Source organism: Manacus candei, unplaced genomic scaffold (genome assembly GCF_025592945.1).
Source record: "Manacus candei isolate 608988 ecotype Guabito, Panama unplaced genomic scaffold, ASM2559294v1 h1tg000037l, whole genome shotgun sequence".
Taxonomy (NCBI): Eukaryota; Metazoa; Chordata; class Aves; order Passeriformes; family Pipridae; genus Manacus; species Manacus candei.
The window spans coordinates 15178685-15194220 of record NW_026138085.1 but is presented as its reverse complement, the minus strand read 5'-3'; the positions used below and the strand labels follow the sequence as shown (position 1 = coordinate 15194220).

Below are 15536 nucleotides of genomic sequence, written 5' to 3'. Positions count from 1 at the left end.
ATGGAAAAATTGTTTCATTACCCAGCTGTGTATCACGATTGTTTTCATCAGTTAAAACCAAGTAAAACACTTGTAAAGTTGGCCAGGACAAAACTGGTCTGCTCAGAATCACAAATCCTCTGCATCACACACAAATCATCTCTAACACCCCCATCCTTTCAGTGGATCTGCTGCCTATGGGAAATTTTCTGCATTTACACCTTGAGAGGATCCAAAGCTCGTGGATCAACCCCCATGGAACTTAATAATGATGATTTAGGGAGAGGTATCAGTTCAGGAGGGAAAAAATGCATTTGTTATTCAGTTATTTCTCTCACAATCAAAAAATCAAGATTCCATTGTTCTGATCAAGGCAAATCTATGCATTGAAAGACAGTCCCTGCCTGAAAGAAATATCAATTGGACTCTGTGCTAGAAGGTTACGTGTTGTTTTTCACAGTCTAAAGTGAGATGAAAAGAAAGGAACACTGAAAAGTGAGAATGCATGAAAGGTTTGGTGTAATGAAATCAAGGCTGATGAGAAGTTAAATCCCCTCCCCTCCATTTTTAATTTCAACAAACCTACCTCAAGAAATTAAATACAAATAACTTTCTCAGGAATTTCTTTTTTTTCTGTTGTATAACCATTTTATTTTTAAATTTTTTAACCTCAGTTTATTTCTCCTTAGTTTTCATGCCTTTAATTTAAATTCTCCACTTATTTCTGGTCTAATTGTTCTTCCCACCTGTTGCTATATTCAAATGTGACCTCTGTAATTCTGAGAATGCACCACAAATGCTGCTGTTGGCTGGTTTGCCAACTCCCAGCACATTCAACAGAGGTGAAGGAAATTAAACAGCTTCCTAAATCCCTGCTAGATTCACTCTCTGCCATGAGTGAATCCACGTGGTAATTCCACACATTAATTCCCTTTACAACCCAGCCCAAACCACCCTTAGCACAGCCCAGCTTGCACACAAACATCTCTTTGTGCAACTCTGGGGTCCTGTCTGTGATTCATGAAAGATGAGGGGCTTTGTGCTGGTACAAACCTTGAGGAGATGAAGTTGCAGTGCCAATTGCTCTAAGAGAAAGTACTTTTCTTGGAGCTATTTTGGAGGAGACCAAAAGTTTTTATTATCTCAGACATCCTGAAAGACTGTTTTTCTGATTGTGCAAACATAAATCTTTTCAAATTATAGTTTTTCCTTAATACTTGGTCATGGATCTATAATTTTTTGGGCTGGATAAATTAAGAAAGGATTCCTCACTGGTTTTTTAGAGGAAAGATGAGAAAATATTTTCAAGACTGAATATATTATCAGTGCCAGGGTCACTTTGATCAAATTTAAATACCTGTGATAAGCCTCCTCCAGAAGATGTCTACCTTGTAATGGATGATAGTACTGGTTATTGCTGAATGTGAAATGATCTTCTTTTTCTGTGGCAAGAGTAGTTTATTTATCACTCAGACATACACCTATTTATCTCCACTTGTTTGAGGAGACTCTTTCAGGATGGAAACCTCTACAAATTTCATTCCACACCGCATAATCTTTATCTAAACTAAAGGTAGAACCTGGCCCTTTGGCCTCTGGGTCTCAAAAACCCTTCTGCTCCATCTGATCTGTATTTAGGTACACTGCAGTATTTCAAGTTTCATCATCTTTTCTCTCAAAAGCACCAGGATTGTATGATTCAGTCTAATCTCTGCAACACTAAGAAGTTCCCCGGGGCTTGCCAGACTTTCAGGCCCAAGTACCATAATAATGCTCCACTAACTAAAACCACAAGCTCAGAAAGGAGAAGGAAAGGGAAGAAAGGAGACCTGGAGAAGGGAGGAACCAGCAACAAAAAGTACCTAAAAGTAACAAGAGTTTAAATATCACTAAAAGAGCAACGAGGATCTTCTCCTTTAGTTATTTCAAATTTTGGTGGCTTTTTTCCTTTCTTCACCCCACTCCTGTGTTGTTGCCTCCTATCCATTTCCTCCAGTTCTTTTCTTGTCACCCACTTTATTTCCCCACCATCCCACCTTTAAAAAGGATGCATGTCAAGCCATGCCTGTTAGTTCCAGGCGTGTTTGTCAAGCCACACCTCAGGCTCGCTCTCCCCTGGGCAACCCCAGAGGGTACCACGAATCACTTCCCAGCAACGTGATGGAAAAAAAACATGATTCATTCCACGCCCTGGATGAAATAACCCCCCCCTGCCCCTTGCTGAGGCTGTACCTTGCTGCAGGGAGCGATCCAGTAGGCTATGGCAAGGAAGGGCAGGCCAATGGAGACTCCAAAGACAGCCAAGAACTTCACAGCTATGGATTGCTGCCGTAGGCCCGAGAGGTTCTCGTACCACATGGTGAGCAGCTGCTGCTGGCAGTTGGGGTGAGCCACAAACTGAGAGAGAAACAGAAACAAAGGGGTCAGTAGCATGGCCTGAGGAGGAAGAGATTTCAGGGAATACCCTGATGAACTTGCCCACAGGACAAGGCAGGGCATGTCTTTGTTGTCCAACACAGCTCAGGGTGTCACAAGCAGAGAGCTGCAAACCAGGCACCCAAAATCCCCAGGTACTGGCAGAACGTGTTCCACTTCTCCTCCTCGTCTTCTCTAGAGAAAAAGTATTTTTTTTTCCTGATTAAAAAGCACAATGTCTGGGCTAAAACACAAAATCTGTTGGTGGAGAGCACTGACAAATTGCCTCTGAGCAAGTTATTTCTTGGGGTAACACAGTCTACACTGAGATTCAGAAAAGAAACAGAGGAGCTTTGATTTCAAGTTGAAAAAAAAAACTGTGGTGACCTGCTAAAGGCTTAGACCATTGGCATAGTAGGTTTACACAGCACTAATATTATATTGTTGTATTCACTGCATGAAGACCAAAAGTGAACCATCCTGCAGGGTTCTCCTGTAAATTATGAGAGACCTGACCAGTATTTTAGTACTTTAAATGCTTCATCTCAGAGTACCTTTCAAAAAACGACAGCTCCTTCTTTGTTGATCAGACAAAAAGACAAATCTAACAGCAGGAGGGGAAAAAACTGTGGTGCTCTGGTACAGAAAGTACATGTTTTGTATCCTGGAACTGAGACTGTTCCTCAGTTTATTGTTCAGAGGTAAAAGACAAGGCAGCAGCAGACAAGGGAAAAGGGCAATTTCTTAACAGCAAAATTACAGCAACACCAGATCCCACGTAAGAGTTTTATAATAAAAGATTAAACTATTTTATGTTATCCTTCAAGGTGATTGAATTTAGAATGTGACTATCCTTAATCACAAGGAAAGGTAATTAAAAAGCAAGACAACTGAAAGAAAAGATGAAAAATAAATATGTTGCTAATGCAGATAATTGCACTGGCAGAACCAAGGGTTTCATTTATTAGTTCAATGGCTGAACAAATGTTCCTAGGAGGGAAATGTAAAATTTTCCACTGTTTCAAGGAGCAGAACTTTCTGGAGGTGAAGGGGAGGATGAAGGGGGTCAAGAGAGAAAGAGAGGAGGAAGGAAGGGGTTGCTGAGGGCTTGGTGACCAACCTTGCCCTGTGTCAGACCTTTGAGCTTCACCCAGCTGGGAGATTTCAGCTGCCTCCTGTAGTTTTATTGTAACTGAAAAGCAGAGAAAATTCTAACTCTGCTTTCATCTTCACTATCTGTGAACTTAATGGACTCTTTTTGATGTGTTTGCATAAGAACAAAACTGTTAAATGCAAGTTTAAATGATCAGTTCCTCGCTGCAGAATGAAATACAGTTGCACAGTAATTAGGATTGCTGTGCAGTAGCACTTTTCCTTCATTAATAGCACATTAGCAGCTATTTAAAATGTGCTTCTTCTGATGAATTGGGCTTTGGGGTCTACATTTCTCAAAAAGAGAAATAAAAAAAAGCCTATAAGACTTATTCAGTGGTAAAGTCAACCAGAACCAAGACATTGGATAGGTACTTTTGACCTACTTTGTCTTTGGATTTTTTCCCCCATTTTAATGTGCTTTCTTTTAAGCTGCTTTCAAAAATAAGAAAACTGTCAAAAAAAGGTAATTATAAATAATGAGTTGTAGTCCTTCTGAGCATTTAAAGTTTCCCGGGGAGGTGATGACAGCAGTACCACAAGGAGGCATTTCCTAATGTCCAGTGTTTGTGCTAAGGCTGCTTGGGCTCTTTATCTTCCTGGGTAATGGACAGAAGCACAAAGTGGAAGAAAATTCAACAGAGAATTTATCCTTTCTGTAGATTTTGTTTTCAGATGTGATGAATTCAACAACAATTGTAGCAACTCATGGAAAGGAGAATTACACCAGTAATTGTGCAGACTTCTGAGATGAAGGGCCCAAGAAACATCCAGGCTTCCTCCTCTTGCAACTGTTCATTGCATTATGAGAATTGTTTCAGACGAAGGAGCTCAGTTGTCCTTGGCAATGAGACAGTCAAAGACTTCGCCTGGTCTGGCATTTCAGAGAATTCATCAGACATTTTAATCTGTTCATTTTTTTCCCTTTGTCTGGGAACAGCTACAATGAAAATACAAATACAGGAAAATTGAGAAGGAATCGCCATAAAACGCAGTTCAGTGGAACAATTTATTTTGTGCGAGGCAATAAAGACGGGCAGCAGGCATGGAGCCTTGATGGTGTTCATCTCCCTCTGACTATCACAAAAACCAGGGGAAAGGAAGATAAGGAAGATCAGAGCACGGATGAGTTTTGATCTGTTGTTTGCTTACAGCAAGCAGGGCAGGTTTTCATTATGTTTGCTCTCTCAGACATCAATGAAACACGCAGTGACCCCTGGCCACTGCCAGCCCTGTCCCCATCAACAGCTCAGACACTGATCTTAGATCTCCTCAGAGATGTTGCAGAGCCATTTGACTTCCTCTCTTCTGGAGAGGAGCAGAGCTGGAGACAAAAGCTTCGAGGAAGAATCCTTCAAAGGGTGATGAAAAATGGGGAAAGGGGGAGTGATATTGAATTTCAGAGGGCTGAACGCTGCGGTGCTTTTTCAGTGTTCCCATTAAACGCTCTTTGCTTTTCTTCAGGACTGGAAAATGAGGCTGGGAGGCTTTTAGGGACAAACTGTGGATGCTCCTGTGCTGCCCCCCAGAAGATGAGAGAGGCAGAAAGCGTTGCAGCAAGAGTGGTGTGAGCAGGGCTGTGCAGAAGGGCAAGATGTCTCTGATTGAAATGGAAGCCCTGGCAGGGAGGGCATTTTCTGGCTCCAAAACCAGCCTTTTAAAAGCCTTAAGTGCTTTATCTCATGGGCAGAGCCAGTCCCCTCCAAGCTGATAAAGGTAATGCATCAGGAGCTGGGAGCTCAAGTAAAATGTTTTCCAGTGTTTCTGCATTCAGAAACCACAGTGGGAGCTGTTCTGGTCCCGTGGCACTGGGACCCCAGTAGATGGCACTGGTTTTTCCTTATACCTCTGGTTTAGGAAGGAAATTGTGCTTCCCTCCAGCCTATCAGTCACACAGCTTTTTAAGTTTAAAAAAAAAAGCTAAAGAAAAAAATATGATAAAATCACACATCAGTCTGAAGAGCCAGCCCTAATAATGAAGCTGCCAAAGCAGCATTTTTGAGAGGCACTGAAACACTCAGGAAAGACACCTCCAAAAACCCCTGTCCTGTGCCACGGGGAATTAAATGATAGAGATGAATATTTTTTCTGTCATATGGAAAAAAAGGCTCTAAAAGCCTTCAGTGGGAATTGAAAGGGCCCAGAGGCACTGTTTTACACAGAGAAACAGTGTTTGAGGCCGCTGTGGATACCACGTTGAGCAATAACTTTTCCATGTTGCCATCTAATTTGATGGATGACAGCTCTTTCTGGTAACTCAGCATGTATATGCATTGTGGGGAAGCACTTCACAGCTCTCATTTTTTCCTTAACATACTTGTTCAAAAGTGCAGGAGTTTCACTACACAGATGATAAAGTACCTCTGTATCTCGATAAATACATGGGAAGTTACTTCTGATAGAAAACACTGTGATAGAGAGACTTTTATTTTCTATTTTCTATTATATTGAACAGAGAAAGAGCCTGTGATGAGGAACCTGGTCATTTCTGCTGTTCAGTAACAGCCTAAGCTGCCAGTGGTTGGGCACTGTTTAAACACCCAGTCCTAAACCCCTCATGGTCCTTGTCTTAAGAGCATCTCTCCTATCCTGTGGCACACAGCAGATAAACTACAGCCAGGTGCCAAAAAACCCAGGAAATTCTTGAGTGTCAGGCAATGCTCACACATCAAACAGGAAAAAAAGGGGGAAAAAAAGAGAAAAATAAGATGGAAAAGGAGGGGAGAGAGGGGAGAGAGGGGAGAGAGGGGAGAGAGGGGAGAGAGGGGAGAGAGGGGAGAGAGGGGAGAGAGGGGAGAGAGGGGAGAGAGGGGAGAGAGGGGAGAGAGGGGAGAGAGGGGAGAGAGGGGAGAGAGGGGAGAATCTCTATCTTGAACAGAAAAATGGTGTCAGCAAAAATAAGGAAACTTACGGCAAGACAGGCAAAAGACAGAGGTCAGCCTCAGATGCTTGGAATTAATCATGCAAAAAGAAACCAGAATTATTGAAATAAATCTAATTCCCTTAAAAAGGACAGAAATCTCCCACTGAGGTAAAAGAATGAGCCACTCTGACAGGATCATCTCACTCTGCTAATGCAGCTACCCTGCATAGCCAGGGGCTGAGGTAAGAAGGAAAAACTCATCAGGGAAGCAGTGAAAGCAGTTTAAAAACCTGCATGTCAGATCTAACAAAGCAGAGCTGTGACTGCAACATCCTGAGGTGCTCCTGTCGTGTCCTCTGAGCTTGTCCCTTCCCTGTCAGCCTCGTGGCAAACCTCAGTGTGTTTAATCACTGAGGGAGAGCTAAAAAGGAGCTGCATAAATAGACTTTCAGGAGAACATTTGTGATGTCAGGAGACACTGGCAGGGGCAGGGATGAGCCATTTCTCTTCCCATCATGTAGCTGCATTCATGTCCTTCCAACAACCTTCCAGGGTTCATTATTAAACATTTATCTTTTGATGTAGCTCATCAGTTCTGCAAGCCTACAATGAGTAACATATTTTAGGCTGCAGCACCTGCTCACATGGACCCTGGGTTGGGTGTGTAATGTTGCAGATACTGGAGAACAGAGTTAAAAGCTGAAATACTTTGGGTGATTCACTGGACTAACCTTGTGCCTCTGAATAACAGGCAAAAATGAGGGGGGCAGCAAGTGGATTGTACTCATGGTTTTTTCAATTTTGCCACGGCAGGAGGGTTGGAACTGGATGATCTTCAAGGTCCCTTCCAAGCCAAACCATTCTAGGATTCTGTGTTGGCAGGAGCAGAGGAGCAGTGGGAAAAACCGAGGGGGATCTGAACCACACACATTGTGTGCTCTGCAAAGATGGAAGTACAGGGGTATTATATGAAGATTTCCAGGCAAACACAGCCTGAGCTGAGCTTGCCAGGCTTGTGTTCCCAAAATACCAAAGCCAGTGCTGGTCTGGAAGGTGAGTTGGGGTTTCCTTGGCAGCTGTGCTTGAGCAAAACCAGAGGCAGAGAGGGAGGCCAAGCCGGGCTCGTGTGTCTCGTTTCTCCCGGTGAAACCTTCACCAAAGGAGATGTGAAATCATCTTTTTTTTCAGCAGGTGGCTGAAGATGCTGTGGGAGTATCAGCAAACGTCAACAGGGGTGGAAGAAACTCAGGGAAAAGTCAAAGCAGGATATTATTGCTTTTCCCCCAAGGGTGAAAAATATACTCCCATTTCATCAAAGAGGGTCAGGTGAATTGAAGGACACACATGTGTCAACATGCAAATGACAGGAAAAAAAAAAAATGAAAGTTAAAACAGAACATAATTTCTTTGCTTTTATGTCACTTTCCACTTTTGAAGATTCCTTTGGTATTTTAAACATTTTTAAGACTTAAAGCCTAAATTAAGAGTCTGGATTTATACTGAATAAAATACTTTTCTTGAACTGGAATGTACTTTCTGGGGGGAGGAAAAAAAGGTGGAAAACGTGTCAGAACAGTTTTTTGATCCAGTAAAAGACCCACCTATTGCAGAGCTGTTTCACCTGATGCAGAGTAGAAGATGACAGAGCTCAGTGGGAATTCCTGAATTTCCACAGCACAGGAAAAGACCAGCACAAGCATCAGCCTTTTCTTATCTTCACCTTGCACTCTGCTCTCTGAAACTCCAAGTGAACAAAGAACCCTTTGTTTTGTAGCAACTATTCTGAGACACCTCAGCAGAAGCAGATGGGAAATTATTTATGATATTATATATTTATTTCGTGCTCTGGAGAGTGAAAAAGATGTGCCTTTAGTAAATGTTTGTGCCAATAAATTCTGACAGCTGAGATTGTCAGAGGGTAAATATGGCTGGAATTTGGCTCCCTGCTGTTGTGGCTGGTAAGAGGGGCAAGTAAAACTGTGGAGAGTTTAAGAAAGAAATAGAAAAGTACTTGCCCTACTGCCAGTGAATTAAGAATAACAATATAGTTCCATTCCAAATACTCATGTTGTGACACTGGGACCTTTTCACAAAAGAGACCTCCTCTAATTATAGTAAATTCTATCCACGGCCACAGGCCCAGTTTTAAAAACCCTTTGCAGCAGAGGAACCTTAGGAGGGAGAGTAAAAGCAGATCAAAATTCCTCCATTCAGGTGCAAAAGAAAGATTTTAACGGAGGCAAGAAAATTCAGCTGCTCAAGGCTCATTCCAATGGGGTCGGACCACTGCACAGAAGGAAACCCTGCGTGACAAAAGGTCCTCTGGGATGTTGCTGCAGACACACAGAGAACATGAAAGAAGGATTTATCCCTGCCCTGAGGATTGTGCAGCTTCCCCTCTGTCCCTGGGGTTCATTTGACTGTCTAATGGCATCACACAAATATTCATGAGCTTCTGGCTCATCCTTCAGCTGAGCTTTCTGACAGGCTTGGTGAGTGTTCAGCCCTGCTCTCTGCAGCCTGACCTCAGCATTTCTAAACCTGCCAGCAAAGGCAAAAGGTTTAGATCTGTAAGCAGGGCCCAGGTGAGCTGGAATGATCAGGAACAAAACCCAGCTGATTGTGCAACTTCAACCTCTGAGTTACTTTTTAGGCATAAACCCCTAAGTTTTTAGTGTGTTTTTAGTAATAAGTTACACCTTTCATAAAACCTTTCACGTGTCTCCTTCTGAACCAAAATACCTCTCTGATTAGAGCCATTTGGTAGTGGGTAAATACTTGCACCAAATCCCAGGATATTCACACGTTCCCGTTTCATCAAAATCCAATATCTGCATCTACTTGCTGGTTGACTTAAGCATTCAGAATCAGAATTTTGTACCAGATAACTCAAAACCTTAGCACAGCTACAGTTTGCAACCACATCTCTTTCCTGTGACTCGGGAAAAGCAGGAGGTTTTCTGGGATAGATCCACTCTCTGCTAAATCAGTGAGTGCATTCCCAGCACTGGGATCTCACCTTGCAGAGGTGACAAGGAGGCAGAACCAAAGCAGGGAAGGTCATCCCAGCACCCAAATATTTGTGTCATTGCCTCAAACCCCCAATGTGGCTCAGCCCTGTGAAGGAGACAGAATGATCCCGTTGGGATGAGAAAAGTGGATGGAAACAGGCTTTGACCAGGCACCTGATTGTTCAACAGGCACGAAATAAAACCCAATAAAAACAAATGAGTCTGGTAGGAAACAAAAATAATAGGGTAAATAGAACTGCCAAGACCATTGCAAATGTAATTTTCCCATTGACACAAATGCTCCTCAGTGCTGAGCGAAAAAGCAAAATTAATAATCCTCCTAAGAGCTGAAGGAACAGAGAGAGACTTTTTGTTGTCCTTCTGTTAATTTTGCATCATATAAAATGAAAATGTCAGTCTGGTATATTTGAGGCGTGGGACTGGAAAATGTAGAGTTTACACAAGTTCTTTCGTTGGTTCAGTTTAAACCTTGTTCTGACTGAATTTCTTTATGATTTGACTTCCCTGAGGCCAGGATGGGGCTCTTTTTTGTGCTCAGCATTCTTCTGCAGGGTCATGAATAAGGTGGTTGGCTCTTTGGAAAACTTCAGCTTCAGATTCTCCTTGGCTGCAGGTTTTCCCAGGAGATTTATGGTTAATGTCTGATTTCTCCTCTTTTTACATGTATGAATAAATCTTATCGCTGAATTATTTATCTGAAAACAAGCAACTGAATTGCAAGTCCCAGCCTTTAACGTTCCAGGATTTTCATATCTGTGCAAAAATCAAACCCACTTGAAAACCCTTATTATTGAATTATTCATCTGAAAACGTGGCACAATAAAAAAAAACCCTGAACAACAATGTCCCCTTGGCATCTCAAAAACCAACCACAGCGGGCACAGAAGGAGAAATTTAAAATTCCAGAGGTTATTCCCCTCCCAGGAGAGACAGGAATTATTTTCCTTTGGCTGTGTGGTGAAGAAACTGGGCTGTTCTCAAGCTCAGATGTCTCTGGTGTAAATAGTTCCACTCCCAGCAGAGCTGAAGGAGGGACAGACTCACTCATAGGATGAGACTCCTCTCTTCATCAGGCAGAAAGTCCCAAAAACCTGCTCAGCTGCAGAAATCTACAGCTGGGTGACAAGAAGGAAAGCCTCCCCCTGGGACAGTATCCATGCAGACATCCAAATTTGAACATCACTTGGGAAAATACCCTCAATAACTTGAAATACTGAATTTTTAGGGTTTTTTTTTTGAAGGGTTGTGTTCATCTATACCTGAATTTCCAGCCAAAATGCACATTTACAGGTCTGTTGCCTACGGGGACATAAATAAATTCAAAATTGGAGTCAGCTAAAGTCAGGTTTGTAGCAAACCATATTAATTAATACTTTTTTTTTGTCTAAGAGAAAATGGCCCTTCTCTAAAAGAATTTTATTATTAATAAAGGTAATTCTAAGCCCTTTCATCTGTGATGTACATCCATGTAATGAGTTTGATGTGTTCCTGTGCTGACTTCTCAATATCTTGATGGACATCTAAGGCCCTGTGGCACTCTGCAAATGAAAATAATTAAGTCTGCATATTACATTAAATTGGGAATATTGCAAACACCATCCAGGAGGGAGAAATGATTCATTTAAGCCTTAAGAGGATGGATGTATGGGCAGGAAATAACCAAATGAGATTCGTCACGGAAAAGAAAAAAAAGATTAAAACATCTGGGCAAGAGGAAATAATCAGAGTCACAGATTTTCGTGGGAGGAAGGAACCTTGCTAATGAAATACTCAGAGATATAGAAATGTTTTCTGTGAGCAAGGGAAGTGACTCCTTCCCTTTCCAATCTCTGACAAAACATCTGTAATATGCAATTAAAAATGTAAAAAGAAAAGTTACGTGGATAAGCTGAAGAGTCCAGGATGACCAGAGTGTTTCCACTGTTCCCCTGAATATTAAATTACATTTGTACAGCATCAACTGGCTCTCCAGTGGTGGAAATGAGAGACACTTTTCTTCCCACCACCACTGTGCAAGCCATCAATGGCTCCACAAAACCTCAGTCAAATGTTCCTGAAACTAAAAAGTGGGAACAAATTAACCAGGGGGTGCAGAGAAGAAACTCCAACTCCTTGAAATCCTTTTTTTTCTTGAGGAGTTCTCCTCCTTGAGGCTTCAAATTTGGGTGGTCAGACATAAACCTGTCCTGTCCCAGCCACGGGGGTAGTGACAGATCAGTGTTTGTCCTGTGAGAAATTCCTAAAGCTGTGGAGATGGAATATTTCATTTTAGGTTACCAAAATGTCATTTTCTGTTAATGCACCTTTTGAGGGGCAGAAGTGTCTCTTCAGCACGAGCGGGGTTGGTTCTTTTGCCCATTCAGGAATTAATTCACCTTCCTCAGCTCCTGTGAGAGCTGGAAAAGCTCCCAGTGTGGCCCCATTCCATGGGGAGAGAGACCCTGGAAGGCATTTCTTGTCCAGGGTATTGTGCAGGGTAAAACCCCCTCCTCTGGGTCAGTGGATGGGGAGCACAGATTGCTGCAGCAGTTAATGAGACCTGGGACTTTTTATGCCCTTCAGTATCTGAGTGGTGTGACCAAGGCAGTGAAAAGTTATAATCTAATGCAGCCATGAGTATTCTGTTCAGAGCATCCTCCACATGTTAATTATTAATAATATAGTTATAAGAAAAGTTCCTGTTCCAGCTCCCTGTTAAATAGGATTTACACAGCCATCTGGTGTTCTGTTTAATTCTTCTTTTTTTTTTTTTCTTTCTTTTTTTTTCCCCCCCAACCCAATTTATGTGTCTTACTGTTAATTAAATTAAAACTCGTGAAAGAGAAAGGTGCTCTGGCTTTGTGGTGGCTACTGAGAAAACAGAGGTGGGCTACTCAACATTTGCAATTAAAAGAAGACAGCAGCAATAATTCTGCCGTTGGGAAAGAAGGAAAATGAGATGTCACCTCCTACAGAGAAGCATCAGCTTTACACCTAAAGGGAAGTGTTGGCATATAAGCCCCCTGCCAACATTAAAGGAACACATGATCATAGTGGTACAGATTAAAAATCTGTAGATTTTAGAAGAGAAGAGAAAATATGAAGGCCTCTTTACAGTTGATATAAAGCAGAAAAATAGCTTTGTTGTGGGACATCAAAACCTTCATTTTCTCACTATTGGCTGTCCAAGGGTAGTCCCAGCCTCTGCACCTCTACCTCTCAAAAGCAGAAATCATACTCTGGCTTAATTAGAAATGAGTTCACACACAGAGGAAACCTGTGCTACCCTAATATTTCCAGGATCTGACTGAAAACAAAATTGTTTGGTTGTTTCAAGACAAAAAACAAACACATTACTATAACATTTTCAGTCCAGAACACAGAGTAAACTTTCAGGTCTCATCAGCTGCACAAGGAGCAGCTCAGGGGATCCCAGAGCTCCTGATCCTTGACCCCAACTCCAGCTTAGCAACTCAAGCCACTTTTGGTTATAATCCACCAAAACCACCCAATTTAAATCATTCCTGACTGGAGAATGCAAATGCAAAGCATCACTAAATCACATCAGGGAAGACAATGGTGAAGTTGCAACAGTCCCACAACTTGGGCTAAAAGCCCGTTTCTTGCAAAGAATCCAGGACTCAGTAGATGCTTAAATATTTGAAAATTGTTTGTTTTGCTCTTGACAGACTGTCCCCATTTTAATATTTTTCGAGGAATCATGAATAATTAAGATATCTCATTTAAAATGCCTCTGGAAAACTTCAAGAGAGGACATTTGAGTGAATTTTTTCCCAAGAATCCTGGGGTACAGAGTGATTGTTTAGGTTTTCAAAAAACTGTAGAGAATTACACTAATACAGCATTTTTAAAGACCACTTTGTGAACTACTGTAATTTTAGCTGCAAAATACGTAAAAGCAGAGTTTCTTAATTCTTCAATTACCTTTATATAATGTCCTTCAATTATATTAGAGCCTTAAACTTCTCACCACCATCTCACAGTGTTTTGCAGAAAAAAAGAAACAAAAGGAACAAGGAGACAGTCAAGTGAAGTCTGTCACCTTTGATGCTTTCTTGAATGACTTTACAAGATTCATCTCAAACTTTGTAAATCAGGAAAAAAGATAATGATCAATAAAACTGTGTCCTTTCAGGTGAACAGAGAACTGGTTTTTTTTGAAGCAACAAATGGATGAGTTAACAGGGAACTCCAATGGGGAGAACAAAGGAAAAAAATGCAGAGAAGGATCATTTAGGGCGGGGACAAAAAGCTGTTGTAGGTGCCAGTTGAAGGTTTACTGAGTAGAGGAGGTCAGAAGATATCAACAGAATCTGTGCAAGAATTGGTTTACTAAATATGTATAATACATATTTAATATGTATGTATAATACATATTTAATATGTATTACTCTTCTCACCCCTCTCTATCATCGGATTTTCTTGAAATGAACACTGGTTTCAAAGCACAGTATTTGTATATATAAACCTAAAAATACCTCTGAACTGAACAAAAATTTGCACTTGAAGTGTTTTGCCTCGGTAAGGAAATCATTGCTGTGTTACCATAACACAAGGTATTTGTTCAGCAGGTGTGATAAACATCAGTCTATTGTCATGTCACTGCCAATAACCAAAGCCATTTGTCTGAATGTGTCCCTGCCTCCCACAAATAGCTTAGAACCAGCAGTTAAGTACTCATCTTACACATATTGTGCTGAAAAAAACATGCTGAGAAGTGCTGACCTGAGGGTCCACACGAGGCTGATGAATGCTTACATTATAACTACATTATAACAATTATAACTATCAGAATTAGTTTTGTTATTGGTGAGCAGCAAGTTGCTGTGATCCAGAAAGGATACTCAGCTTTCCTGAGCACAGGAAGATATTTTATACATAAAAAGATCAAGTGTACATGACCTGCCAAGGATGCTTTAGGGCATTACAAAAAGGTGCCCATGAATACAGGGTAAAAAATGGAGGAATGTGCCTCTGGAAGCAGCTAAGCCAGGATGGATGGATGGATGTGCTCAAAGCAGCAACTCCAGCTTGTAGTGGTGGTGTCTAAGGGATGGCACAAATATTTAGGAGAATAAATGAGCAAAACAGCACAGATTTCACATATGGAAAAGCCTTGATGTTCTGACCAAAGTGCTGATAATCACTGGGGATTGTCCCTTGATGAGGTTGTCTGTGTTTTTTAGATCAGTTCATTTTCTGAAGGGCACCAGAGCAAGGTTGGCTCCTGTCACCAAAGCAACAATTTCAATAACTAAACTCGACCCAGCTTGTAACTAAGAGTGAGCTGAGATGTTCTGCTCAGTTTTGGTGATGGAACAATGCAGAGACACAACATCCTTGGAGAAAATATTTGGCTCCACAGCGTGTGCTCCTGCGTGAAAGCATTTAATTTCAAACATGAGCTTTAAGATTCTCTTTAATTAATGGCTTTCATAACAGGAAAAGACCTTCTCCAGCCAGCACAGCAGCACAGTCAAGAGGCAAAAGGAAGCAGGTGGTGGGTTAGGGAGGGGAAAGAGGGAGCAGATGTGAGCTTGAAAATTTGGAACACTCTTTGAGTTCCAGAGCAGGAGCCCAGTTCGCATCAATGCATATTGTGGAAGCAATTAATTGGGACCACCCAGGCCTAGAATTTGCCAGAATAAAATTTTCCATCCGCACAACACACTTCTGTGAAGCTGAAGAGTTGTTTTAAACACTTATGGATTTTTTTTTTCACTTTGCAAATAACCTTCTCGACATGAAACAACGTGACAAAATGCAAACCAAGCCACAAAACACCACAGTTCTCAGGACAGTCCTGATGCACTGAATTCTATGTCTCATTTATGATTATTCAGGTGACATCAAGGAAGCATCCTTTAGATGTGAACACTTCACCACCAGAGAGCCAAAGGAATAACTTTACCTTTTTGACCTCATATTTGATGGCGAGTTTAATCCTGCTCAGGCTTGGCCGGTGGTGCTCAGGGTACAGGTGGATGTTGACATCTCCATTCAGAATGGCCTCCACCTCCTCAGTGTCCCTGCACAGGTCCAGCACCCCCACCACGAAGTCCTTGCATTGCATAGATAACTTCCGATAGTCGTTC

General features: G+C 41.7%; 1 protein-coding gene across 1 annotated transcript in view; it reads right to left on the bottom strand.

Annotated features, from left to right (window-relative positions):
* TRPC7 (transient receptor potential cation channel subfamily C member 7) overlaps positions 1-15536 on the bottom strand; it is a 70395-nt gene that overhangs the window by 28194 nt on the left and 26665 nt on the right. Inside the window, exons 3-4 of the mRNA XM_051794053.1 lie at positions 15353-15535; positions 2212-2376 (exon numbers count right to left, since the gene is read on the bottom strand). Of these exons, the coding sequence (XP_051650013.1) occupies positions 2212-2376; positions 15353-15535 (348 nt within the window). The remainder of the gene's footprint in view (positions 1-2211; positions 2377-15352; position 15536) is intronic.